The 27,748-nt window shown below is 40.6% G+C and overlaps 1 protein-coding gene across 11 annotated transcripts in view; it reads right to left on the minus strand.

Moving 5' to 3' along the window:
- Positions 1-5,591: 5,591 nt before the first annotated feature.
- dnmt3ab (DNA (cytosine-5-)-methyltransferase 3 alpha b) overlaps positions 5,592-27,748 on the minus strand; it is a 384,047-nt gene continuing 361,890 nt past the window's right edge. For 9 of the 11 annotated variants that reach the window (XM_055635445.1, XM_055635449.1, XM_055635448.1 and 6 more), the window contains 2 exons: positions 14,178-14,296; positions 5,592-7,535 (listed from right to left, as the gene is read on the minus strand). In XM_055635445.1, coding sequence (XP_055491420.1) covers positions 7,394-7,535; positions 14,178-14,296 — 261 coding nt within the window. In that variant the 3' untranslated portion in view covers positions 5,592-7,393. Of the gene's footprint in view, positions 7,536-14,176; positions 14,297-26,290; positions 26,413-27,748 lie in introns of those variants that run through there. The other 2 variants (XR_008723462.1, XR_008723461.1) reach the window with 1 other exon arrangement.

The raw sequence follows: 27,748 nt of genomic DNA on the forward strand, positions 1-27,748 counted from the left end.
ATGCACTTAAACTGCCGATATCTCCACTTTAGTAATTTGGGTATGATAGAAGACTTCACACCTCACAGCAAAACCTGATGAGAAATATTCATTAAAAATCTCACCTGTCTCCTGTACCTTGCTGATCTCATCCAAATCACCCTTTTACTCTCAATATACCTGTGAAAACTCTTGGATTTTCCATTACCTTGCCTGTCGGATCCATCTCATGCTCAAGTTTTGCCCTCCCAGTTTTCCTCATGTGTATTCTTACACTTCTTATTCTTGGAAGGATTTGCTTAATCCTGACCATCTAAACCTGGTATCCCTCTTTTTGTTTGACCAATATCTCTTGTCAACCATAGATTCATAAACTTACCAGCTGTAGATTTCCCCCAACAGGAACATACTGCCCTGAACATTAGATATCACACCTTAAAAGCCTCCCACTTGCTGGACATCCCTTTACCTGCAGACTCTACTAATTGATCTTTGAAAGTTCTTGCCAAATGCCTCCAAAATTCGCTTTGCCCCAATTTAGGAACTTAACTTGCGGGCTAGTCCTACCCTTCTCCATAACTATGTTAAGACTAATAGAATTATGGTCACTGGCCCTAAAGTGCTTCCCTACTGACATTTCAGCCATTTGCTTTTCTTAGTTCCCCAAGAGTAGTTCCAGCATTATGCTCCCTCTGGTGGGCCCACTGTATCTTGATTAAGGAAGTTTCTCGGGCACATTTAACACATTCTACCTCATCCAAGCCCGTACCATTATGGATGCCCAGTCAATTATATAGAAATTAAAAAACTCCCAATAACACTACCCCATTATTCTTACAGGTCTCTGCACATTTGCTCCTCTAATTCCCACTGTATATTGGTAGGGCCTATATTAGTCCCAAGCATGCACATGGTTTCTTGAAAATTGGTAAAGTTGAGAGATTCGTTATGACAGTATGTGGGATCCTGGACTTTATGAAAGGAAACATTGAAAAATAGGTGCAGTAGTAAGCCATTCGGCCCTTCGAGCCAGCACTGCCATTCAATATGATCATGCCTGATCATCTAAAATCAGTACCCCGTTCCTGCATTTCCCCCGTCTATACAACTGTGTGTGTGCGTGGGTGTATGTCATATATTTGGCCTTTGATTCGTTACTCCGCCAAAACCACACGCAAAAATGCCGACATTTTTCCCATTTCCCCCTGCCCTCCTCCTCTGTCACGCTGGCTGAAGCCAAAGATCGCCTGCTCCCCCCGCTGCTTTTCGCCGTCCTCGCTGGCTTGCACTGTCCGAAAATCCCGCGTGTCAATGGCTTGTCAGCCCGCAGGCACATTGAGGGCGTACGCAGCGTCTCGATGGGCGTACGCAGCGTCTTGACGTCGTACGCAGCGTCTTGACGTAGTATGCAGCGTCTTTACATCCTATGCAGCTTCTTGATGTCGTACGCAGCGTATTGACAGCATACGCCTAGCGCATGGCGTTGCGCGATGACGTCAGGCCGCCCCCAGACCCAACGGGTCTGCACTTGGTCTAGTATCCCTTAATTCCTTTAGCCCTAAGAGCTAAATCTAACTCTCTATTGAAAACATCCAGTGAATTGGCCTCCACTGCCTTCCGTGACAGAGAATTCCATAAATTCACAACTTTTCACAAAGTTCACAAAGGTTTTTCCCCATCTCAGTCCTAAATGGCTTACTCATTCTTAAACTGTGACTCATCGGGAACATTTTTCCTGCATCTAACCTGTCCAATCCTTTAAGAATTTTAAATGTTTCTATAAGATCCTCTCTCATCCTAAATTCTAGTGAATACAAGCCCAGTCTACCAATTCTTTCATCATATGTCAGATATTAAAATATGAAGTCTTAATGAAATTTTATAAAACACTGGTTAGGCGGTATTGTCGTATTGTGACCAGTTCTGGGTGACACTCTTTATGAGGATGCAGAATAAATTTAACAATGTGATTTTAGGGATGATGGCTTTAACTTTATGAATAGATATGAAAAGCTTGGTTATCCTGCATGGAGCAGAGAATTTTGTGATACATTCTGATAGATGTTGTTAAAATCAGGAAGGGTAGAGATCCTGTCAATACAGATAAACTGTTCCCATTGGTGGATAGGTCAAAATCTATGAACAGGGAATGCAGATGCCATGAAAAAAATGCTTTACCCAGTGAATAGTTTGGCCTGTAATACATTCTCAGTGGTAGGAGGCACATTAAATTGTTGCATTCAAAGGGGAGCTGAATAAGTATCAGAAAAGGAATGGAATTGAGAATTGGAGTGGAGGCAGGGTGCTGCACAAGCTGGATTTCTTTACGTAGACCCAAACAGAGTCAACAGTGTTTCTGTGGTTACTGCAGATATTGCTCAGCAGTGCCCTGGACCCACCACCTTTGTCAGAAATATGGATGTTAAATTCCCATTGCAAATTCCTGAAAATGAATCTAGGCAAGTTCAGAAAAAATTTCAGGTATGGGTTTAAAAGTGGCAAGTAACATTTGCACTACTCATCTATGAGACACCATCATCTTCGGCAAGAAAGAGTCTAACAAATATTCTTAATACAACTTCGAAATTTTCCTCTCCCCATTGTCCCATAAATGCTTTTATTTCGGATACGTATAAAGCTCCCTTCTGAATTCAACAATCAAATTTGCCTCTACCATTACTCTCAAATTATTGTTGTGTTGGGAGAAATGTCACTTTTGGTTCTTTTGGAATCAAATTTGATAGCTTGTGGATAAATGTGTTCCATCTCCACTATTCTACCAAACTATTGCAATTTCACAAGCACAATGCAATGTCTTCAGCAACAATTTTGATTTTCAAATGACGGAGGCTGTAAAGTAAATAGAACTAATTAAATTAAATAGAGCATGTAAGACAGATTTAGATATTCTGGATTGATGCATTATTATATTTGGGGGAGTGTAAAAAGGCTATTTGTGCTCCTAGAGAAGGCTTCAATAGGCATGTTGCTTTCCAAAGCAAATGATTTGAGTACTAGGTTGTCAATACAAGCATTTGAAAGTGACCAAATGAAGCGGAGCAAAATAAATTAGGGATTCTGATTTGATAAAAGAAAATGTTACATGTTATCTGAATGCAGTTCTGCTCACAGGAACTGTCTGGTATTGAATGGTTAAATCAGCTTTAACTGATTTATCAGCTTTCACCATACCATTAGCTCTATTTGTTGTGATAGTACATACAATATAAATATTACATGGAAAAATGTTGTATCTTTTGAAAAGTGACGTGTATTAATATAACTTCATTATTTTATTTGCATGTATATCTTTTAGGGTCCATTCTGTCTTTATAAAGTGGGGCTATACTTCTTTTCAACTCTGTTGAAAGTGTAAATAATTTTTCTCACTGATAGAATTTGTGTCTAGTGAATAAAGTGGGCAAGGAATTAACAAACTGAATGCAATCATACATTTATTGCTTAGCAGTGCAATTTTGTATAACATTTTATTGAGGTTTAACAGACATACAGTCACAAATAAATGTACCAGTATAAATTCTGAGCAGTTACATTAACCATCCTTACAGTAACAGTCACATATCAGGGTTACACCTTATATATTCATAATATCAATGATGGGTGTTGGGTATATATTAAAGGAAAGAGATGAGAGAATACCTCATTTTAATATTTAAAGAGATACTGTCTTCACAAAAAAGTGTTTGGCAAATCTTTTTTGTTTGGAGAGACAGAATAGGCATGCACCATTTTGAATCACGATATAATGATGGGGAGGTTCAATGATTTTTATTTGAGCAAGTTACGTAATTGCATTGAGTTTGTAAACAAAAAAAACACTTTCTCAAAACACTTTTTTGATATCAGTATCCCTTTAAGATAGCTTTTCTGTGCACTGGAGTTCAGGAACCTCAGAGACACTGGAGTTGCCATTAACCCTGGTGTGATACAATGTGCTCCAGAATGGACTCCAAATTTATCACAGCTAGATTTTTGTGTACTGAGTATTTTTTAAAGCATTTAAAAAAATAATTTGTACATTTCCCCCCATTAAATCCTTACAGTTGCCACCCTTTAGCACCATTATGCTTCATACTTCAGTGGGGAGGATGGGACGGTTTCAAGCTGTGGAGGATTGGTGTTTTAGGATAACAAATCAGGAGTGAATCTTGAGTAAGGGATGATTTTGTTCCACATTCCGCTGGAGGGACCCGATCACAAGCAAACAGAACTTTTGTTCAAACTTGTCATTTGACAAATACTTTAGCACCACAGCAAATGGGGTTCTCTACCAGCTACATGTTGGATATATTCTATACATTAACAAAACTGTAATGTTTAGAGCACATTAAAATGCAGAGACCGCAACATCAAATTACAAGCTTTTAAAACACTTCAATCTGCTTTCTTAACTTAGGATGACTTCAGACATTTTTTATGTGGCCTGTTTAAAATTGCATGCTGAATTTGAGGATGGCAGAAGAATAACCATGTGAAGTTTGGAAAAGGCCACAGCTTGGAGCTCGCCACTATCCTAACTGAAGAAAGCAGCACACAGGTAAGCAGTCATTTTGGGGGAAAATGGTAACAATTGGGAGAGAATATAAATAGAAAAATATATAATTAAGTGGGGAGAACTCCTTGCTATTTTAATCTGCTGGCTAATAAGAGTATCGAGAGTTCCCCATTCATAATATTTTTCAAAATTATCAAGTATTAGTAATTAGTTACTAATCTGCACTCGTTGACCTAATTGTGGTATTGTTTGGATTTACATTTTATTAGAAGCTCTTGGTCTTATTGGTATTAATGTTTCCTTCTGACACCAAAACTGGATGTCAGGAAACCGAGGGAACACAAAAAGCTATTTAGTCTTTCAAGTTGTTACCAGTTAAAAAGTGCTTCCCCAACTACAGGCTAAATCTGTTCCAATGAACAGATTTTTTACAGGTTACCTTTAACATCTTATCATTTAATTTTAGGCTGATTGTACTCTAGGTATTTTGTCAGATAATGTCAGCACTTTGCAACTCAGTACTCTGGATAATGTGACGCACCTGGGACCATTTGTACTGGGAAACATGTCCACAATGAAGTCAGCAGGTATGCAATGTGGCGGCAATATGTGGCCGCCCATGTGGTGAAAAAAATGCAGCGTTACAAGCTTAATTTCCCCACAACACAGCAGTGCACAGTTCAGAACACTAGGCAGACCATTGGTTTCTCAGTAAACGTGCCAAAGTGTTGCACATGATTCCTTTCATTGGACCAGATGCAAATATCTGAAAAACATTAACTTTCAGGACAGCAGAATTCCTTCATCATGAGAAATGGAAAAATCGAAGTCACATATAGTACTAGAAACTGTTTTTTTCTAGTGTCAATGTAAAAAGCTGGCTGTTTCTGAATAAACTATTGATTTTTTTTCCCCAAAAGAAAAGGTAAGCAGCTCTCAACAGTAAACCACCTACTCAACAACCGACTGATTAGTGAGAACCAGATCAGACAAGTTGTGTTTTTTTTTCTCTCAGTCAGCCAACTGGATCTACAGTAGAAAGAAACAATATACTAGAGGAACAAAAGAATACACAACAAACCGATACACAACTGTGTACACTTTGCACAAAAAAAACAATACATTTATTCAAGTGTTCTCCAGCACAAGTACATAAGAAAGGAGCATTATTGGGCATTGAAAACAGGATGGAGGTTGACTGCTACATCTGCTGCACCTACTGACCTTTCCATAAACAGCTATGTCACAAGCAATACACAGTAATACAATATTCACTGAAATACAATCTTCAGTGAACTCTCTTAATTTTGAAATGCACATTATTGTCAATAAATATTATCAAAGTTATAATGACAGTAAAATGAAGGAATAAAACCAAAAATACTGCTTGCTGCATGGAATGTGGAAAGAAAATGCACTGCTGCTGGGGATCAAGCAAATACATATGTAACAGTAAAAGGATTAGCAAATTTACTACATCGTCTTCAATATGAATACATGATTCCCACAAATAAGCACCAACTACGGCACTGTCTAGGCTAAAACACATGAAACTGATTTTTTTCCTTTTCAAGTACAAAGTTAAAATGCCTTTTTTTTTCTTAAAAGAGTAAAATAAGAGTGCTTTTTCTTGACTACGAGAACTTAATGAATCATAGTCAAGATAGCAGATTTCTTTCAATATTTCAGAAAAAAAAATGTGTAGCACCATATGAATCAACAACTGCTTTAAGGAAACCTGTTGGCTGTGTTTGATCAAGTACTGACAGTAGAAGTATGATTTGCATAAACAACTTAACAAAATATATGCTAACAAATAAAGGATAAGGAAGGAAATGGGAATAAAAGAAAAAAAGGCAAAATTACATCATCAAGCTGCACTGTATTGACTTGTACCTGATTTATATGCAGCTACAAGAAGGGGTATTCCTGGTATAAAAGAGACCCCAAAGGAAATTTTTTTTAAATCAACCAGAAATAAAAGGAAATCACAGATGTAAAAAATTCATCAGTCCTTCAGTAAAAAAGTGCAGCCTGTCATTTAGTTTTGGATGACCAAAAACATCACTGCATGTTGGCTGGCTATTTGAGGTGCTTATAAATGATCTGTTACATAAGCACCAGGCATTGGCCCAAGGATTCATGCTTAAGAAAAAAGCACCATTTTCTGTTATATATTTTTATCTTATTGTACAAACATGATAGAAAAATTACAGTCATGGCAAAGAGTCCTTAATAGTGACCTCTTGAGCTTATGAAAATATTACTATATTTTCAAACTCAAGCCACTAAAGACCACCTCGATGTTGCTCTGTCCTGATTATATTACAATTCTGCCTCTTGTAAACGGTAAGGCAACATCAGAGCTGATGCTTTCAATCACCTTTTGTAAAAGCACCATTGCAGAAATTGTTGCACAGTTGTACCTTTAAGCTATCAGTGTTATGGAAATGAAACGTACTGGCAGCTGATATATTGTTTCCTCGTGGTTTCTGGTTGCACCTGAAATGTAAATAACTGTTATTTTTTGCATGAGATAGATACCAGAAATGGTGCTGGTAAGGCAAGGCTCAGCTGGCTGACTTGATGTTCCAGGCTCTGTTCATATCCATCTTCTTCCTGGTGCTCTTATCCACCTACACAAGGCAAAATTGTCTTTTTCCCAGGGCTGCAAAGGATTGAACAGCCTCATCTCAAGTACAGCTTGAACACAACAAAAACAAAACTTACAAAATCACACATTAAAATAGCTGAAAATTAAAAACATTATAAAAATTAAATAGGATAAAAAGGATGACATTTAAAATACGTAAAATTAAGTAACATCTAACAAAAGATGAAATTTTTCCTTGTAGTAAATTAATATTTTTTTTATAAGTTCCTTTGTCTTCTTTGCTTTCAAACACAGGCAAAATATTCTTTCAGTGGTGCAAACAGGTGACGTATGACAGGAACACTCCAGGATCTCCCCAGAAGTCTTTGTCGGGCAAGGCGGCTCATATTGGAGACATCTGTGTAATGGACTGGGAAACCAAATACCCTGAAGAGAAAGTAAAGAAACTTCTATTGTTCAAATATATTCCAATAAGTGTTTCTTCCAAGGAGGCTTTTATTGCTTTAGCACCATTAAAACCATATCAGTCCATGCACATGCATGTAACTCAACCTAATTTGTTACATACAGATTAAATCTGGAAAATTGGTAAATTTAAACAAGAAGATTTTGAAATTGTATTGCTTTCACTCCAAGCAGCTAGTTTTGGAGTCCACTTCAGTTGACAAAGAAGTCAAGCTAGTCTGCATAATAAACTCTAAACTAAACATTTTATAAACCAATACAAAGGAGAAAATTTCAGTTCCTTCCTCACATATGACCAGATTATTACATGATATGATACCCAAAGATCTAGCCATTCCCTCCTGTTTTACCACTTGTCAGGCTAAAACAACTTCTGCTATGAGCTGCAATTAGCCAATACAATCTATGATTGTTTTTTTTCTGGCATCTGTGCATCATAAGTAAACAGAAACTTGAAAAGTCTGCACTGATGAGAAAGTGGAAGAATTTATAAAGTCATTGAGATTACATAAAAACTGACCCTACACCGCAAGCTATGCCTTGTCTTGCTTTTCTCTCTGGCACACAATTATGGCATTATGACCATGATGTAGGAGCTTCCTTCTCTTCTCTGTAGCCTTTGGACACAAATGCCATAAAGTTGCTCTCGAAATCCGGTTGTCTATTGCCCCTGGCTTAGTTCCATTCTTTTCCGTTCAATCATTGTCAGATAAATTCCAGCAGTGGCTTATTTTACTGCACACAATGCTGTCTCTGAAGCTCTAAAATAATCCATCATTGGCTCTCCTTCCCCTATCAATATTGTGGCTGCACAGCCAAATAAATAAATACTAGACCAAGCGCAGACCCGTTGGGTCTGTTCCCCCAACGTACAGTTGTGGGGGGGGAGGCGGCATGCAGCGTCACTAACTATCCCCCCCCCCCCTGCACTCACGCTAATTACACCCCTTGATATTATATGAATATTATTAATTTGCTCCTTTTACCCCAAAACCACCTTATCTACTGACGCATAGCCCCCAACTTGCAGTCACACATCTAGAGAGGAGGGGGGGGGGGGGGGGGGGGGAGGCGAGGGGATAGAGAAGGGGCAGAGACAGAGGGCAGATACACAGAGAGAGGGGCAGAGAGAGAGAGACAGAAACACAGAGAGAGGGGCAAAGAGGGGGAGAGGGGGGGTGGAGAGGAGGAGAAGAGGAAGAGAGGGTGAGGGGGGAGAGGGTGGGGAGGAGGGGGAGGAGAGAGAGAGGGTGAGGGTGAGGAGGAGAGAGAGGGGGTGCTGAGAGGGGGGGAGGAGGGGGAGGGAGAGAGGGTAGGGAGGGAGTGGGGGGGGAGGGGAGGGGAGGGAGAGGAGGAGGGGGGAGGGGAGGGGAGGAGGGGGGGAGGGGAGGGGAGGGGGGGGGAGGGAGAGAGAGGGGGAGGAGAGAGGGGGGGGGAGAAGGGGGGGGGAGGAGAAAAGAGAGGGGGGAGAGAGGGGGGAGAGAGGGGGGGGGGAGAGAGGGGGGAGAGAGGGGGGGGAGAGAGGGGGGGGGGAGAGAGGGGGGGGAGAGAGGGGGGGGGAGGAGAGGGGGGGGGAGAGAGAGGGGGGGAGAGAGAGGGGGGGGAGAGAGAGGGGGGGAGAGAGAGAGGGGGAGGGGGGGGGGGAGGGGGGGGGGGGAGAGAGGGGGGGGGAGAGAGGGGGGGGGGGGGAGAGAGAGGGGGGGGGGGGGGAGAGAGAGAGGGGGAGAGAGAGAGGGGGGGAGGAGGGAGAGAGGGAGAGAGAGGGAGAGAGGGGGGGAGAGAGAGGGGGGGAGAGAGAGAGGGGGGGAGAGGGGGGGGGAGGGGGGGGGGGGAGAGAGGGGGAGAGAGAGAGGGGGAGAGAGAGAGGGGGGGGGAGAGAGAGAGGGGGGGGGAGAGAGGGGGGTCAAGAACAGAGATTTAGTAATAGAGATAGCCTTCATATGCAAGCTTATATGTACTAGCTTTCAATATCCTCAAACTCGCTTCACTGCTTTTCTGTCTTTGTATTGTAGGGTACCAGACTTGAATAAGATTTAATTTCTTTCTGTGATCACTTTGCAGGTTATCTGAAAATAAATTGAGTTTGGTGATGGCTTCTCTGTTACAATGGGGCATGGGGGTGTCACCGTTGATTCAGAATTTTGCTACGGTCACAGGAGACATTTATTCAAAATGTGCCAACTATACACTTGAGTTATTATTGTGGATATAGCAGGCCTATGGTGGAGAAATTGGTTGAATTCAGGGGAACTTATCCCTTTTGAACCATGCATGGATGGTGAGTTAGGCTGTGGTTTTCAAACGAAATGTGGAGTGGGGTAAGGAACATATCTATTTCATTAATAAATAGGTCTAGGACCCAATACATGAATAGGTTTTTTCCCCTGGACCTTCTGTTTATATCTTCCATTTGAATTTCCAACATTTGCAGTTTTAAAATCTTTATTATCTATTTATTCACTTGTAGTTGCTAGATGAACTGTTTCCATTCAAAATATCTCAGCAAAATACAACATCAGCTGTCCATTTTAGATAACCACCCATTTGCGTTAAAACTGAGCAGTGTGAATTTAACCGTGGAATCAACTTCCATACAGAATGGGTGTAAGTTAATTCACTACATAATAGTCATGTTTTCTGTCCATTCTATGCTCAAGAGATAAATGCAAGCATATCAAGTTCGATTGAAGCTGCCTTGGACTATCTTTAATCAGACTTTACTGAACTATATCTTGCACTAATCGTTATTCCTTTTACCCTGTGTCTGTACACTGTGGAGAGCTTGATTGTAATCATGTACAATCTTTCCACTGACTGGCATGAAACAAAAAAGCTAAACTAAATGAAATAGTTCATTTGATTTGATGCAGTCAATTTTTGACATTTTGCTGCTGCTAGCAAGAAAATGGAAGGACAGGTTACTTGTGATTTTCCAGGTCCTGCAAGCAGCCTTTAGGAGTATAAATGCAGGAACTGCCACATAAAAGCATGTAATTCCCTAATTCGTATACATATCATCATATTATGAATAACATCGAGGCATTTGAAGCATATGTGTAAGACTGTGACTGAAATACACCAAGGTCCAGATTATATAGTGAAAATTGGGACTTCATACACGAGAGAACCATAACAGTACAAAGGAGGGACCTGAAAACCAATATAGATTAAATTTGGGAAAATAAAAAGGTTGCAGTGGGAGTAATGTATCACTTTCAGCACACTGTTGTAAAGTGAAGAAGGTGCATACACACCAGGTAGCAATGAAAGACGCAAACAATGTGACAGTAATGGTTAATTATGATAGTTTTAGTTCTTTTTGTTTTAGAGATACAGTGCGGAAACAGGACCTTTGGCCCACCGAGTATGTACCAACCAGAGATCCCCGCACATTAGCACTATTCTACATACACTAGGGATAATGTTTTATACTTGTATCAAGCCAATTAACCTACAAACCTGTACGTCTTTGGAGTATGGGAGAAAACCGAAGATCTCAGAGGAAACCCACGTGGTCACGGGGAGAACGTAGAAACGCCATACAGACAGCACCCGTAGTCAGGACCGAACCCGGGTCTCTTGTGCTGCAAGCGTTGTAAGGCAGCAACACTACCGTTGTGCCACCACGCAAAGTTTAAGAAATAAATTGTAGGCCAAAATACAAAATGGAATAGATATTTTGAAATTTCCTAAATCAATACACCATACCAACTGGCAATACTCATTTCAGTTTTGAGGAATGAAGCAGTGAGTGAACATTAAATAAATTATATCTGTTTTGAATTCATTGCTAAGCTTAAAGATAACAAAGGTGACTAACAGTTATGTTATGAACTCTCAGCAAGGTCAGAGCAATTAATTAATAGCTTTAGAATTGTGAGAAAATGGCCTTTGGTTATTCCATTGAACCGCGATGATATTATTTAATTCTGACCAGCAATTTGTGAGGACCTCAGAAATGGTAACATTTCATTGAATTGAGGTGTTTAAATGGGGGAATAGATTTATACTTGGGAATTAAATAGATGAAAGGCTAACAAGAAGGATTAGAAAAAAAATTGGTGTTGCCAAGATGTGGACTGGACAAACAACACATAATGGAGGCATCAGCCTGCAAATCCAACGTCACCATGATGAAGACCCAGTAAATAACAAATAATTCAGTCTCTGCTTGTATTTATGTGCAGCCTTTGCTGCTTTGTCAGGGAAATGAAAACATAGACTGGATGTGGCTGCAGTCCTTGGACCACTTCATAATTTTATAGTTGAACAGGTACTTTGGATCTGTCTTCACTAAGGAAGACACAAACAATCTCCCAGAAGTACTGGAGAACAGAGGATCTAAGGGCGTTGAGGAACTGAAATAAATTGTCATTAGGCGAGAAATAGTATTGGGTAGGCTAATGGGACTGAAGGTTGATAAATCCCCTGGGCCTGATGGTCTGCATCCCAGGGTCCTCAGGGAGGTGGTTTTAAACATAGTGGACGCATTGGTGATCATTTTCCAATGTTTAATAGATTCAGGATCAGTTCCTGTGGATTGGAGGATAGCTAATGTTATCCCACTTTTCAAGAAAGGAGCGAGAGAGAAAACGGGGAATTACAGACCAGTTAGCCTGACTTCAGTGGTGGGAAAGATGCTGGAGTCAATTATTAAAGAGGTAATAATGGGACATTTGGATAGCAGTAAAAGGATTAGTCCAAGTCAACATTTTATGAAAGGAAAATCATGCTTGACTAATCTTCTGGAAATTTTTGAGGATGTGACAAGTAAAATGGATGAAGGGGAGCCAGTGGATGTAGTGTATCTAGACTTTCAGAAGGCCTTTGATAAGATCCCGCATGGAAGACTGGTGACGAAAATGAGAGCACATGGTATTGGAGGTAGGGTGTTGACGTGGATAGAAAATTGGTTGGCAGACAGAAAGCAAAGAGTAGGAGTGAACGGGACCTTTTCAGAATGGCAGGCAGTGGTGAGTGGAGTGCCGCAAGGCTCGGTATTGGGGTTGCAACTGTTTACCATATATATTAATGATTTGGAAGAGGGACTTAGGACCAACACAAGCAAGTTTGCGGATGACACAAAGCTGGGTGGCAGTGTGAACTGTGAAGAGGGTGTTAGGAGGTTGCAGGGTGACATGGGCAGGTTGAGTGGCAGAAGCATTATAATAGAAGATAATTGTGAGGTTATCTACTTTGGTGGCAAAAACAAAGGGGCAGATAATTATCTCAATGGGGTTAGGTTAGGTAAGGGGGAGGTGCAGCGAGACCTGGGTGTCCTTGTACCCTGGTCACTGAAAGTTGGCTTACAGGCACAGCAGGCAGTGAAGAAAGCTAATGGAATGTTGGCCTTCATAACAAGAGGATTTCAGTATAGGAGTAGAGAGGTTCTTCTGCAGTTGTATAGGGCTCTGGCCAGACCACATCTGGAGTATTGCGTACAGTTTTGGACTCCTAATTTGAGGAAGGACATCCTTGTGATTGAGGCAGTGCAGTGTAGGTTCACAAGATTGATCCCTGGGATAGCGGGGATGTCATATGAGGAAAGATTGAAAAGACTAGGCTTGTATTCATTGAAGTTTAGAAGGATGAGGGGAGATCTTATAGAAACATATAAAATTATAAAAAGGACTGGACAAGCTAGATGCAGGAAAATTGTTCCCAGTGTTGGGCGAGTCCAGAACCAGGGGTCACGGTCTTAGAATAAAGGGGAGGTCATTTAAGACTGAGGTGAGAAAAAACGTTTTCACCCAGAGAGTTGTGAATTTGTGGAATTCACTGCCACAGGGGGCAGTGGAGGCCAAATCACTGGACGGATTTAAGAGAGAGTTAGATAGAGCTCTAGGGGCTAGTGGAATCTAGGGATATGGGGAGAAGGCAGGCACGGGTTATTGATTGGGGACGATCAACCATGATCACAATGAATGGTGATGCTGGCTCGAAGGGCCGAATGGCTTCCTCCTGCACTTATTTTCTCTGTTTCTATGTTTCTACATAATAGACTTGTACGATTTTGGACTGAATAGCTCGGAGAAATTGAAGGCTACATTGAATGATAAAATGGTACAATATGTTCCACAGACTAGCAGTCTTATCCCCCTGTAATATTAGATCCAAATATTGACTCAAAGTATTATCTCTAATTCTTTCTGTGAAATATATGATACAAGCACAGGCCATTGGATGTACTGGTAATGACTAACAAAACCATTAGCTGCATGTGATCTTGTTAAAGATCTCTGAAATTGGGAATATCCACGAAAAGTATTAAAAAAAACCTGTTGGAAGCTTAGTAAGTAAATAAAGAGTTAGCAAATGAAACAAATAGGTACAGGGAGAGGTGAAGAGTTAAAATTCAAGGTCACATTAAAAAGGAAATTTATATTAGTTGTAATTTTATATTTTACAAATATTAAAACAGTTTTGGATATTTTGCCAACTGTCCTTCCCCCCCAAGTGATGAGTGGCAGAATATTTGGGAATGCTTTCCAACAAAACAAAATACTTTTTATTAAACCATGCCACATCAACGTTCAATTTACTGCACTAACTATAAGAAGTGGAGGTGAAAACTGAGATCAAATATGAATTAAACAAATGTACCTTTCCATTTCAGTGCACCAGAGAATGTCTTCCTTCTCATTCATTAGGACTGGGAAATGCTGATCTTTGCCCTGCTTGACAGAATTAGATCTAGTGGTGATGGTTCGCACTTTGTTGAACTAAAAGAAAAAAGTCAAGCTTAGGACAAAAAAAAAGCAAACAAAAATCCTAAAATAATGAAACTATTGTTTACATTTTACAATAACTTATTGAAGAACAATGGCATTTGTGAACATATTTTTGTACCATTCTTGGTGTAACATGAGTTGTAGGCTTCATGTCAGTGAGATGCTCCACACACAAATATAAAAACAAGCGAAACAAATGTAGCATTTCTGGAATTGAACAAATATATAAAAAAATAAATTTGAAGTATTTGCAATCCTGTTTGGCAGTGGGTAAAATTGGTGGTTGAGGAAGACAGATTGGTGGTTGGGTGGGAGAATTGATAGATAGGAATGTGTATTGTTGGGGGACAATTGGTAATCAAGCTTTGAGGTGACTAAGGTGTGATTGGTCATCCCAAGTTTTGGTCATTGGGTTGTCCATTGGTTACAGGTTAAAGATCAAGTTTGTTAGCTTGATATGATGTTCAGTGTTTGTTCTGGATGCAGAAGGTTTAAAGGGTCTGAAGAACAGCTTTGTGAGTGGCTACCAGTTACAGTTTCCATCACCAACTGAGTTTCAACTGAGTCTGATTAACTTTAAATCATGCACAACCTGCTGCCCAAACACTGTAAGAATATGCCTTTGCATGAATGGCTCATCAACAACATATGTCATAGATATAAACATTTAGAAATGACCATGCTCATGTGGTGATCCATTGGAAGCTTATCCAGTGACACAAAACAAAAACTGTCGACCATGAAACTTTCATGATATACCAACATTTTAATGTTTTTTTCATTGACATTGTATCACAGAACATTAAAAATGTGGCATCATGCGAACCAATTTCTTGGCACAAATATTTTACCTGATAATTCTAGTCAATGAAAGCTGACCTCCTCACCAACACTTCTTGTTTCGGTGACACTTGCATAAATAATGACTGAATCGTTAGAGGAATTTCCTCAGCTCTGTAATATTATTCCTTTTGCATTTTGTACATGATATTGGCACTTTATGATTGGTTGACTATCAATGTACCTGTCCAAATGTTTTTTAATTGTTGTGATAGTACCTGCCTCACCAACCTCCTCTGCATTCTATTTGTAACCCTATGTATTAATTCTATCCCCTCAACTATCAATCTTATTAAAAAGTAATCAACCACTTTACTCAACCCAACCCACTCAATTCCTCACCCAATTCAATCCAAAATTGCCTATCTTATCAACATTACTTCCCTGATTAGATGCAAATTCTACTCCCAAACTCTTTGTCTGTTGTACCTTGCAATTTACGCCTGACCGGCTACAATGTTCAATTCTTTACCTTCAAAACTTTTTTCCAACCCTACTCCTTGACCACTATCCTACCCTGATAAACTGCTAATCCTATCTCCAGAAATCACTCCTACCTCACATCCAACACAATCCTTGACCCATTTACCCAACATTCATCCCCAACATTGCCTCGCCCGCTCGCTCGCTCCTCACCCTTTAGTCTCAGCTCCAGGTTTACTGTGTTTTCCTCTGCTCACTTTGCAATAAAGGAACAATAACAGGGAATACTGCAAATGTGCACTGCAGAGAAAGTACTTATCAACCTGCTACAAACCAGCTGACAAATGCTATAATGGGGCCAGCCATTTTCTGTAAATGATTGCTTCATCTACTGTGTTATGATGTATATAACACTAACATGTTTCCAGTTAGCCTACTTTTGATGAAAATAGTATCAGAACTGTTCTGCTGCATACATTTGTCATGAGGTGCACTCATTTTGATTAAAAATATCAGCAATCGTCTGCCACTTACTTAAATAAAACAAGATATCTTTGCATTAAGCCTTTTGAAAATAACTGTACCAGACATAATTACGTGTAACAAATCTCTTTGTGGTTACTGGTTTATGTTTAAGTAATCGTATTCAACCAATCTTTATTGCATCAGACATTAAAAGTAACTTTTTCCTTCAACATTACACTATAGTCTATGCCTGCCAAACTTGAAATACTGAAGTTTCTCAGGTGGCTAGTTTGAAAGCTTGTTTAGTGCTAAAATTCTCACACGGTTTAACATTTTATCCTAACCAACCACTAATATAATTAAATTCGCAACCCTGTGATTTCAGCAGGAATTGATTGTAAATATCTCACTGGAAATAGCCTGTGAGCTTTTGTCCTCAGATGAGTTCATCAACATATTCGTTAATAGCTATAAACTCTTGATCTAAGAGTTCTATTTTGCACATTACTTATCCAAATGGCAGGGAGGAAAGATGGCTGAAGAGTTTGCGTTTGCTTGAGAACAAATCCCTTACCACAATGCCAGAGGATGCATGGCTTTAGAAAGACTCTCAGTGTTATACAATTGAATTGGAATTGTGTGTAACTTGTTCTATTTCTTCACTGTTAAATATTATATTGTAAGAATGCATTTGCATACACAATTCTTACAAAGGCTTAACTATACTTTAATATCAAGCAGCTAATTACAGTAGAATGGGAATTGGAGTGACAAATTTGCACACAGAAAGAACAATCTGATTTTTTAACATATTGATTGAAGGATCAATATCCATTAGGGTCTCATGGTCACTGCTCTGCTCTTCTTCAAGATTGTGGCAAGGGATTGTTCTCATTGAGAAAGCAGAAATGGTCTTGGTTTAAGCTCATGCAAAAGTTAGCACATTCAACAGCTGTATCGTTGCTAAAGCCGAGGTGAATCAAGTGGAAGCAAGTAATCTTGCTGATTTAGTTCCATTTAATTTAGTTTAGAGATACAGCGTGTAAACTGCCCCTTCGGCCCACTGAGTTCACGTCTACCAACGATCCCCGAACACTCGCACTATGCTGTACTCACTACAGACACTTTAGAATTATACCCAGCCAATCAGCCGACAAACCTGCACATCTTTGCAGTATGGGAGGCAACCCACGCAGGTCACCGGGAGAAGTACAAACTCCATACAGTCAAACACCCATAGTCAGGATCGAACCTGGGTCTCTGGCGCTGTACGGCAGCATCTCTACTGCTGTGCCACCGTGCCACCTGAATCCATAAATTTACAGATAGGATCTGAGATTGGGGTCAGATATGGCACGAAAGTTGTGAAGGCCTTGTCCACTGTCAGATAGTTGCCAGGTATAGGAATGCAGTTCATGCCTGAGAAACTAACTTTATTAGGGTCTGACTTTTAGAAGGGTCTCGACCCAAAATGTGACCCATTCCTTCTCTCCAGAGATGCTGCCTGTCCCTCTGAGTTACTCCAGCATTTTGTGCCTACCTAACTTTATTATGAGATGGGGGAAAGGATCACAACAATGGCTCTGGTCTGATCAATATTTAATATAAGTAAATTTCCATTAACAGGATACTGGATATTGATAAAGGAGTCTGTCAAGCTTGCACATCAGTTTCATGGTCCTGGCAATTGTTGTTGTTAATCAGCTGACAAAAAGGAATGAGAACAGAATTTTTGAATCATTAATTAATTTAAGCATAAAAAATTTAAGTTCAGGACTCATGGAAAATTATTTTTCACCTTATCACATCTTCTTTCTCAGCATTATCAATAATTAGTAATATATATGTGGGTATATGCTTTCAACTGGAAGTACAGATTTTTGATCCTGAATGTGTAACTCGGTGGCAATGTGGTTACAAATGCTGTATTTGAGCACATCCAGAATAATCAGATGAAAGATTCCACCTTGTTCGGTATTGGAGTCCAAGAAAAAATATCTGTGCATTGCACCAACCTAATTTTTGAAACGTGAACCTTTAGTACAATGAGAATATAGTAAATTTGCTCTGTTTTTAAGTAACATTCACTTTTGATTCATCAAATTATTTGTGAATTGGTTACACAAATTCAGGGGATTTTGGTATAAATATATAACCAATGAAACAAAATAATATTTGCATGGGAATTTTACTCTTAAAAGATAACCTCACTCAGGGGTATGTGCAGGTAAGAAGTATCCTTCTATTGCCGCATTATGGAGGCCGACATTAAGGTAGTATAATGGGACTGTGCAAACTAGTTTAGCTCTCCATACAATTCACAGCACATAAGATAAAGATATTCCTTTCCTATCTATCCCATTTTATTCTAAAGACTGCTAATATAAAAACAGAAATGAACAATTTATGTACATAATAGAATTAAAAGTCACTGAAATAATTAATAATGTCTACATATATTGGCATTTAACAATGAAATAAAAATGAAACATAACCTGGGAATAAATATACAAAGATCAGTCGCAAGCTGATTTGATATCAAAAGATATATACATTATCAAACTATCTGCAAATACTTTCCCTGCGTACGGTTGGAGAATTCCCTCAGAGCCCTGATTTCCACAAAACACATTCATCATAGTTAAATGCACTATTGTCAATGTCTGTTTAAATATGTCATTTAAATAGTTCAGCTGCAGCAGGGATCAGCTGGCAATCTTGGATACTTAGCTTGAACTGTCCGCTCAATTTGAATGTGACAACAGAAATAATTGAAGGTCAACATCATAATTTTGGTTCTACAAAATGGCATCCAACCCATTCTGCATTTTTTTGAAGCTCAGAACAACAATTAAATGCTAACATTTACCTAATGAATTAAATAGCATACCAACATTTCTGCATGTACAATGCTGCTCCAAATTAGACAAAGTACCACATAAAACAAACAATGATGCTGCATCCTAAAATGCTTTAAATCCAACCAAAGCTGATTCAGTGTGAAGCTTACAGTATGTGGGAGGTCAAGGACACTGCTGGTGCCTCTGGCTGCTACAAATGTGAGAAGTGCATCCAGGTACAGTTCCTGAAGGACCATGTTGGGGAACTGGAGAAGCAAGTGGATGATCTCAGGTTCGTCCGAGAAACTGAATCGTTCCTCGACAAGTCCTACAGTAAGATTGTTACACCCAAGGTACTGGAAGAGAGAAGGTGGGTGACGGTGAGAAAGGGAGGGAAGCATGGAATGCAAACGTCCCCGGGTGTTGTACCTCTTGTGAACAGGTTCGTCCACTTAGAAGCTGTCGGGACAGAAGACGTTATCACACTGAGCAGCGGACTGGCTTGCGAAGCAAAAAGGGCTGTTGAGCCAAAACCAAAGAGGCCAACGTCAGGCAACATCATTGTAGTGGGAGACTCCATTGTGAGAGGTACGGACAGGGGTTTCTGGGGCAACAGACGGGATTCGAGGATGGTGTGTTTCCTTCCTGGTGCCAGGATCCAGGATGTCACGGACAGAGTGCAGAAAATCCTCAAGGGCGAAGGTGAACAGCTGGAAGTGGTAGTGCATGTTGGCACAACCAATGTCGGAAAGAAGGGGATGAATATTCTGCAGCGTGACTTTAGAGAGCTCGGAAAAATGCTGAAAAGCAGGACCTCCAGGGTTGTTATCTCCGGTTTGCTTGCAGTTCCTCGTGCTGGCGAGAGCAGGAACAGGGAGATATGGGACCTGAATGTCTGGCTGAGGAACTGGTGCAGGGGGCAGGGATTTAGATTCTTAGACCACTGGGATCTGTTTTGGAGTAAGGGGGAACTGTACAAAAGGGATGGATTGCATCGAAACAGGTGGGGGACCAGCATTCTAGCAGGCAGGTTTGCCACTGCTACATGGGTGGTTTTAAACTGAATAAGGGGGGTGGGTTGTCAAATGGGATAGTGGAGGATGGAGTTAAAAGGAAAGAGAGTAAAGGGATGGTAAATGACCCCAGAATTAACGGGAAAGGAAGCTCACAAAGGGATAGGAGAGTATGGCCAAGTGTAATAGGGATTGATGTGAAAGGTGAGATGCTTAAGGAATTAAAAGTATTGTATATGAATGTGCGAAGTATAAGAAGTAAAGTAGATGAGCTTGAGGCTCAGTTAGAGGTTGGTAGATATGACATTGTGGGGATTACTGAGACGTGGCTGCAGGAGGATCGGGCCTGGGAACTTAATATTCAGGGTTACACATCCTATAGAAAGGACAGGCAGGTGGGCAGAGGAGGGGGGGGGGGGTAGCTCTGCTGGTGAGGGATGGAAATCAGTCCCTTGCGAGGGAAGACATAGGGACTGACGAGGTAGAGTCACTGTGGAGTGAGTTGAGGAATTGTAAAGGCAAGATGACACTAATTGGTGTTATTTACAGACCCCCAAATAGTAGCCCGGATGTAGGGTGTAAGTTGCAGCAGGAGTTAAAACTGGCATGTAACAAAGGTAATGCCACTGTGGTGATGGGGGATTTCAATATGCAGGTAGACTGGGAAAATCAGGTTGGTTCAGGACCCCAAGAAAGAGAGTTTGTAGAATGCCTCCGAGATGGATTCTTCCAGCAGCTTGTAATGGAGCCGACCAGAGAAAAGGCAATTCTGGATTTAGTGTTGTCCAATGAACCAGATATGATAAGAGAACTCGAGGTAAAGGAACCACTTGGAGGTAGTGATCATAATATGATTAGTTTTCATTTGCAATTTGAGAATGAGAACGTTAAATCGGAAGTGGCAGTGATGCAGTTGAACAAAGGGGACTATGAAGGCATGAGAGGGGAGCTGGCCAAAGTAGACTGGAAAGGGATCCTAGCAGGAATGACGGTGGAACAGCAATGGCAGGAATTTCTGGGCATAATCCGGAAGACCCAGGATCATTTCATTCCAAAAAGGAAGAAAGATTCTAAGGGGAGTAGGAGGCAACCGTGGCTGACAAGAGAAGTTAGGGATAGAATGAAACTAAAAGAAAAGATGTATAACACAGCAAAGAGTAGCCGGAAGCCAGAGGATTGGGAAACTTTCATAGGACAACAGAAGGAAACAAAATGGGCAATACGGGCTGAAAAGATGAAGTACGAGGGGAAGCTGGCCAGGAATATAAAGAAGGACAGTAAAAAGCTTCTTTAGATATGTTAAGGGAAAAACAGTAGCAAAGTCAAATGTGGGTCCCTTGAAGGCAGACACGGGTGAAATTATTATGGGCAACAAGGAAATGGTAGAAGAGTTGAATAGGTACTTCGGATCTGTCTTCACTAAGGAAGACACAAACAATCTCACAGATGTATTGCAGGACAGATGATCTAAGGGGGTAAAGGAACTGAAATAAATTTTCATTAGGCGAGAAATAGTATTGGGTAGGCTAATGGGACTGAAGGATGATAAATCCCCTGGGCTGGATGGTCTGCATCCAAGGGTCCTCAGGGAGGTGGCTCTAGAAATAGTGGACGCATTGGTGATTATTTTCCAATGTTCAATAGATTCAGGATGAGTTCCTGTGGATTGGAGGATAGCTAATGTTATCCCACTTTTCAAGAAAGGAGTGAGAGAGAAAATGGGGAATTACAGTCCAGTTAGCCTGACTTCGGTGGTGGGAAAGATGCTAGAGTCAATTATTAAAGAGGTAATAATGTGGCATTTGGATAGCAGTAACAGGATTAGTCCAAGTCAACATGGATTTATGAAAGGGAAATCATGCTTGACTATTCTTCTGGAATGTTTTGAGGATGTGACAAGTAAAATGGATGAAGGGGTGCCAGTGGATGTAGTGTATCTAGAGTTTCAGAAGGCCTTTGATAAGGTACCGCACGGGAGACTGGTGACTAAAATTTGAGCACATGGTATTGGGCGTAGGGTGTTGACATGGATAGAAAATTGGTTGGCAGACCGGAAGCAAAGAGTAAGAGTGAACGGGTCCTTTTCAGAATGGTAGGCAGTGGTGAGTGGAGTGCCGCAAGGCTCGGTGTTTGGGCCGCAACTGTTTACCATATATATTAATGATTTGGAAGAGGGAATTAGGAGCAACACTAGCAAGTTTGCAGATGACACAAAGCTGGGTGGCAGTGTGAACTGTGAAGTGGATGTTAGGAGGTTGCAGGGTGACCTGGACAGGTTGAGTGAGTGGGCAAATGCAGTATAATATAGATAAATGTGAGGTTATCCACTTTGGCGGCAAAAACAAGGGGGCAGATTATTATCTCAATGGGGTTAGGTTAGGTAAGGGGGAGGTACAGCGAGACCTGGGTGTCCTTGTACACTGAAAGTTGGCTTACAGGTACAGCAGGCAGTGAAGGAAGCTAATGGAATGTTGGCCTTCATAACCAAAGGATTTCAGTATAGGAGTAAAGAGGTTCTTCTGCAGTTGTATAGGGCCCTGGATAGAGTATTGTATAGATTATTGTGTACAGTTTGGTCTCCTAATTTGAGGAAGGACATCCTTGTGATTGAGGCAGGGCAGCAGCGTGTGGTTCACGAGATGATCCCTGGGTGGCGGGACTGTCATCTGACGAGAAAAGATTGAAAAGACTAGGCTTGTATTCACTGGAGTTTAGAAGGATGAGGGGGAATCTTATAGAAACATATAAAATTATAAAAGGACTGACTGAACAAGCTAGATGCAGGAAAAATGTTCCCAATGTTGGGCGAGTCCAGAACCAGGGGCCACAGTCTTAGAATAAAGGGGAGGTTATTTAAGACTGAGGTGAGAAAAAACATTTTCACCCAGAGTTGTGAATTCATGGAATTCCCTGCCACAGAGGGCAGTGGAGGCCAAATCACTGGATGGGTTTAAGAGGGAGTTAGAACGAGCTCCAGGGGCAAGTGGAGTGAAGGCATATGGGGAGAAGGCAGGCACGGGTTATTGATTGGGGACGATCAACCATGATCACAATGAATGGTGGTGATGGCTCGAAGGGCCGAATGGCTTCCTCCTGCACCTATTTTCTATGTTTCTAAATGTTTAGAAGTAGGATCATTTGGTTATGTAGATTTATACAATTAATTCAGCCCCGTGAGAGCCCAGTGGACAAAGAAAAGGCTGGTATGCACATGACACTATTGGCTGCTGTACATTAATCTAGTTTTTAACTTTGTAGAGGTGCCAGCTTGTGCGTGCCATCACAATATCATCACCGCTTCTTATCAATCACCCTACATAATTCATTTGGCCAAACTATGCCAATATTGATAATATTTTCTAATGGTATAACTAGGAAAATGGGTAAGAGCAAATTCACACTGTTGAAATGAGTGAATGCACATTATGCATGTATTGGGTCAATCCAGTCTACTTGCATCCAAGGAGGAAAACATTGAGAACTATTGATATGGAATGACATAGTAAAGAAAAAAACATTTTTATAACAGTTATTATCTGAATAACCTAATCAATATATAATTGGCATATACATTGTTCTAATACATAATACATAAACATGCAAATATATCACAAATATATAATTATTGAATTGTTGGTATTGAGGACAGTATAATGCAAGCTTTCAAACATTTCTAATGTTCCTATAAAGGATGCAAGAGCTAAATTTTAAAAGCCAAATTCTCTTTGTTTTGTTATGTTCAAGGCAGGCAGAATGTTGCCTGTGCACAAGTAAAGGCAGGTTTGATTGCACCAAGTTCAGGCTCCTTCCATTGTCAAAATCTTAAGTCCATTTTTGGCCGACCATGTGGCACATCAGACAGAGACAGATGGAAGCAAACAGAGGAATTATACCATATGAAGCTGTTCCTGCACTTTTCTCCTACATAACCTGAATGCCAGGGATACCTGCTGAGCAACTGCAGCATGAATAAAGGAACAAAGCTGTTCTCATCAATGTCATCACACAAGATCACAAATGACACAGCTAGCCTATTTTCTGAATTTCCTGAGGTGGTTAACTTTATTTCAACTTTAAGGTTCCAGGGAGCCATTCAATACATTTCATTGCTTTCAAATCCAGGATCTAACCTGGGATCACAGCATGCCTATGGTTAATGGCAACATTCTGCCCCATGCCTATCCTAAACTGGACAATTTCTAATGAAGGTTTGCCAAGCAAAACCATTAACTGTTTTTCTTTCACAGATGCTGATTGAACTATGGACTGAAATTTTCCAGCATATTCTTTGTTTCAAATTTCCAGCATCTGCAGTTTTATTTTAATTTTCATTAACCTCCCAAAGAAGTTCAGCTACGGAGAAGAGTAGTAGGCCCCCTTCAGTCGTGACTGACCATGGGTGATGCATCCTAGTTTGTAGGTGATGTGTGGTAGGATGCAAGCCTGGGCAATGGCATATGGAGGACAGGCTGTTGCCCATGCAGCACGTCCCTCCACTCCATGTCGCTGATCGATCCAAAGGAACAGCAGGGCCACTACAGTTTGGCACTAGCGCCGTTGCAGGAGCTGCCAGAGCAAGGTTGTAGACTACGACGAACTGCCTTAGGTGCTCCGACTCCGGATTTTCTTGAGGTTTACTCCAGGAGCCTTTTCCATGACTGGATATGGCCACAAGGCAGTGGAGGCTTTAAATCAGAGTTTCCCTCTCCTAGATGAACTGCCTTCCCAGGCTGACGAGCCCCATCTGCCCGAGACTCATGGGAGCATCTACCTTCCCATGCAGGTCGAGAGCACCTGCGCACTATGGAGTAAAGCTCCATAAAATAGAGACCCAACAAAACTGCAGATGCTGGAATCTTGATCAAAACACAAAATGCTGGGAGAACTCAGCAGGTCAAGCAGCAACTGTGGAGGAAATGGACAGGCAACATTTTGGGTCAACGGTTTCATGGTGAGCTCAACAGTTACATCTCCATTTGACAGTTGGAGGATTTCTTTCCAGTTATTGCTTGGGAGGATGCAGTATGCTCATGATTAGTGCAAATCTAATCACAACCCCATGCATTAGCTGGACCTCAGCTGAGTTTGCTTTATCCTCTTGATGTTGAAGCTTTTGTTTTCAGAAGACGCTCCTGAACTTGCAAAGAGTTTTTGGTGATTGAATTTAAGGAGCCAAAATCTCATCTATTTTAAGGGGGGGATTAATGGGCATATACGGAGAATCGAGTAAAATTCATGGGTTTTCTTTCCTCAAGTGTAAATATTTGCAGCTTTAAAGGAAATTATCTTATTCAAAGGTGATTTTCCCTTTCCCATAACCGCACACCATTCCTGTACAAGAGGGCTGGAGGAGGAGGTGATCCCATGGAATCCTTATCTCTTTCACGAATGAGCCTGGGAAAAGTCTGTTTTGTCAGGCAATTCTATTTTATGTGGTTTGGCTTTGTCCTTTTGACTTCATGAATGAGATTGTGAACTCATGCCATTTTATCTAAAATGATATCTCACTCATCTTGAATGAATCATCAAATGTAACAACAGAAGACAAGAGCAAATGATCAAAAAGATTATAATGGCTTAGAGGCAGTAATTGCACCAAATGCACCATGTTACAGACCTCCAAGACAAAGGTTTCAGACAAAGAACTTCTCATGTGTCCGAGTTCACAACCTTATCATGGTCAACAATGGATGAGATTGTATCTATCTGAAGGATGGGATCAGAGTCAGACCCCGGGAACTGCAGACCAGTCTCTCCAAACGCAAAAGTATTAAAAGCTCATGGAAACCACAGTTAATGAGAAGCTTTTACTTTAGACTAAAGAGCATGGAAATAGGTCATTTGGCCTATCAAATCCACGCGGACCAGCGATCACCCTGTACACTAGTACTATCCTAAACACTAGGAACAATTTACAATTTTTTACTGAAGGCAATTAACCTACAAACCTCTACATCTTTGGAGTGTCGAAGGAAATCAGAGCACCCAGAGAAAACCCACGCGGTCACAGGGAGAACGTGCAAAATCTGTACAGACAACACCCGTAGTCAAGATCGAACCCGGGTCTCTGGCACTGTAAGGCAGCAGCTCTACCGCTGCACCGGTAGTTGGTACATCATCTTAGATTATAGTAACCTATGATGTTTGATAACAGGATAGAGTAAAGCAGTTGATGCAGGATGTCCTCGAGATCCAAAAATGGAGTGATTCTCTTGATGTCCAGTGGGCTAATACAGTAGACTTTGACGTTAGACCTTCGGGAGGGTTTGGCATTCTCCACACTGACAAGAAACCCTCATGTGGTAAAATTTGTGAGCTGTTTAACTGGATACAACTCTTACTCAGAAGATGTAAACACCAGATCATGGTTAATGGATGCTTATCTTCTTATCTCAAACGCCTACGCGGGGGTTCTTCGAAAAGTGTGCTTGGCCCCACTCTATTGTTGTCTTCATCAGTGACTTGGTAGATTCATCAAAAGTGATGTTCTCTTTGATAACCCTCTACAGAATGGTTAACTTCCAATCTGAAAGACAAGCAGCGACTAAATCACTGCAGGAATAGACAGAACTGGACAGTGGGCAGACAAACGGTGTGTTATATTCAACGCTAAGTAGATTACTCGGACAAGAAAGCTTAATGCAGCCCACCCACCTTAACTCAGTAAGATTATAATGTCAGCTCAGCTCCTTGGATTTGCAATCAAATCTGACCTATACTTTGAAAAGCAAGTGATCTTGGGTGGATAAGCTAGCAGAGCGTAGTTCCTCAAACAAATTCTGCACTATTTGTCAGCAGCAGAAAAGACATAGCCCATAAATGTCAAGCAATGGAACAAAGTTACCCCATTTTAAAATGTTTGCCGATTGCTGGACTAAGATCAATCCGAAGCCCTGCTGACAAGGGAATAGTATGAGATTTGCTTACTCTGCATTAGAAACCATAATCCACACAGGATGCGGCCAGACAGTAAATTCTCTACGTTCTTCATCAAACAGCTCCATAAAGTTATGAGAGCTCAAGGCAAAACACATTTAAGAAAGGAGCATAAAATCTGTTGGATTTGCATCTCAATAGTCCGTCTAATATCAAACACATTGCATAGAGAATATCAGCGGTGAAGCTTAACACACCGGTTCTCCTGCCTCTCCAGACAGAGTAGTCATCTAGAGCTCTACTGTTGTATGCAGAACTTCAAATGCAAAAGTAATCATCACTTCTTTAACCAGGGTGGCTTGTGAAAATCAGAAAATTGGATTTGGATTTTGGTACTACAGATCATCTTTTTCATGCCCTTTTTCACCTGGGTCAAATTTATGTGCTTGTATATGTACACTCATTGTTGTGTCACCCAATATAAAAATAAAGAAAAAATGAAGGGTAAGTCTCCAAGATCAAGGAGAAAATTGAAGGGAGAGTTGCTTCTTGCCCAATCCAGTGATTATCATGGAAAGGGCAAAATATAATATTTGCAATTTTAACACACCTAAAAGAAGCATGGATAGGAATTTATCCAAGATGGTGTGGTGCAAAACGAATAGCACTGCACCAATCACCGTTTTAACACAATGTGATAGTTAAATTCCATGGAATAAAATGAAATGCTGAGTGTAATGTTACCAACAAGTTAAATATTTTTTTCAACTTGCTATGGTATTTTATAAAATCTTTTAAATTGACTTTACATTGATTTTTTTTTAAAATGACCATAATGCAGCCTATATTTTGGAAACACCACGGTCCACACTTGAAAAAATAAACCCAACAAGTTGAACAAGAAAACTGAATTTTGAAATATGAACTTTTTTGTTGGGGATCAGAGATAAAAATGTTTGTGGACCACAACAAACCAATATTAAACA

The sequence above is a fragment of the Leucoraja erinacea genome, chromosome 5, assembly GCF_028641065.1.
Source record: "Leucoraja erinacea ecotype New England chromosome 5, Leri_hhj_1, whole genome shotgun sequence".
NCBI classification, from domain to species: Eukaryota; Metazoa; Chordata; class Chondrichthyes; order Rajiformes; family Rajidae; genus Leucoraja; species Leucoraja erinaceus.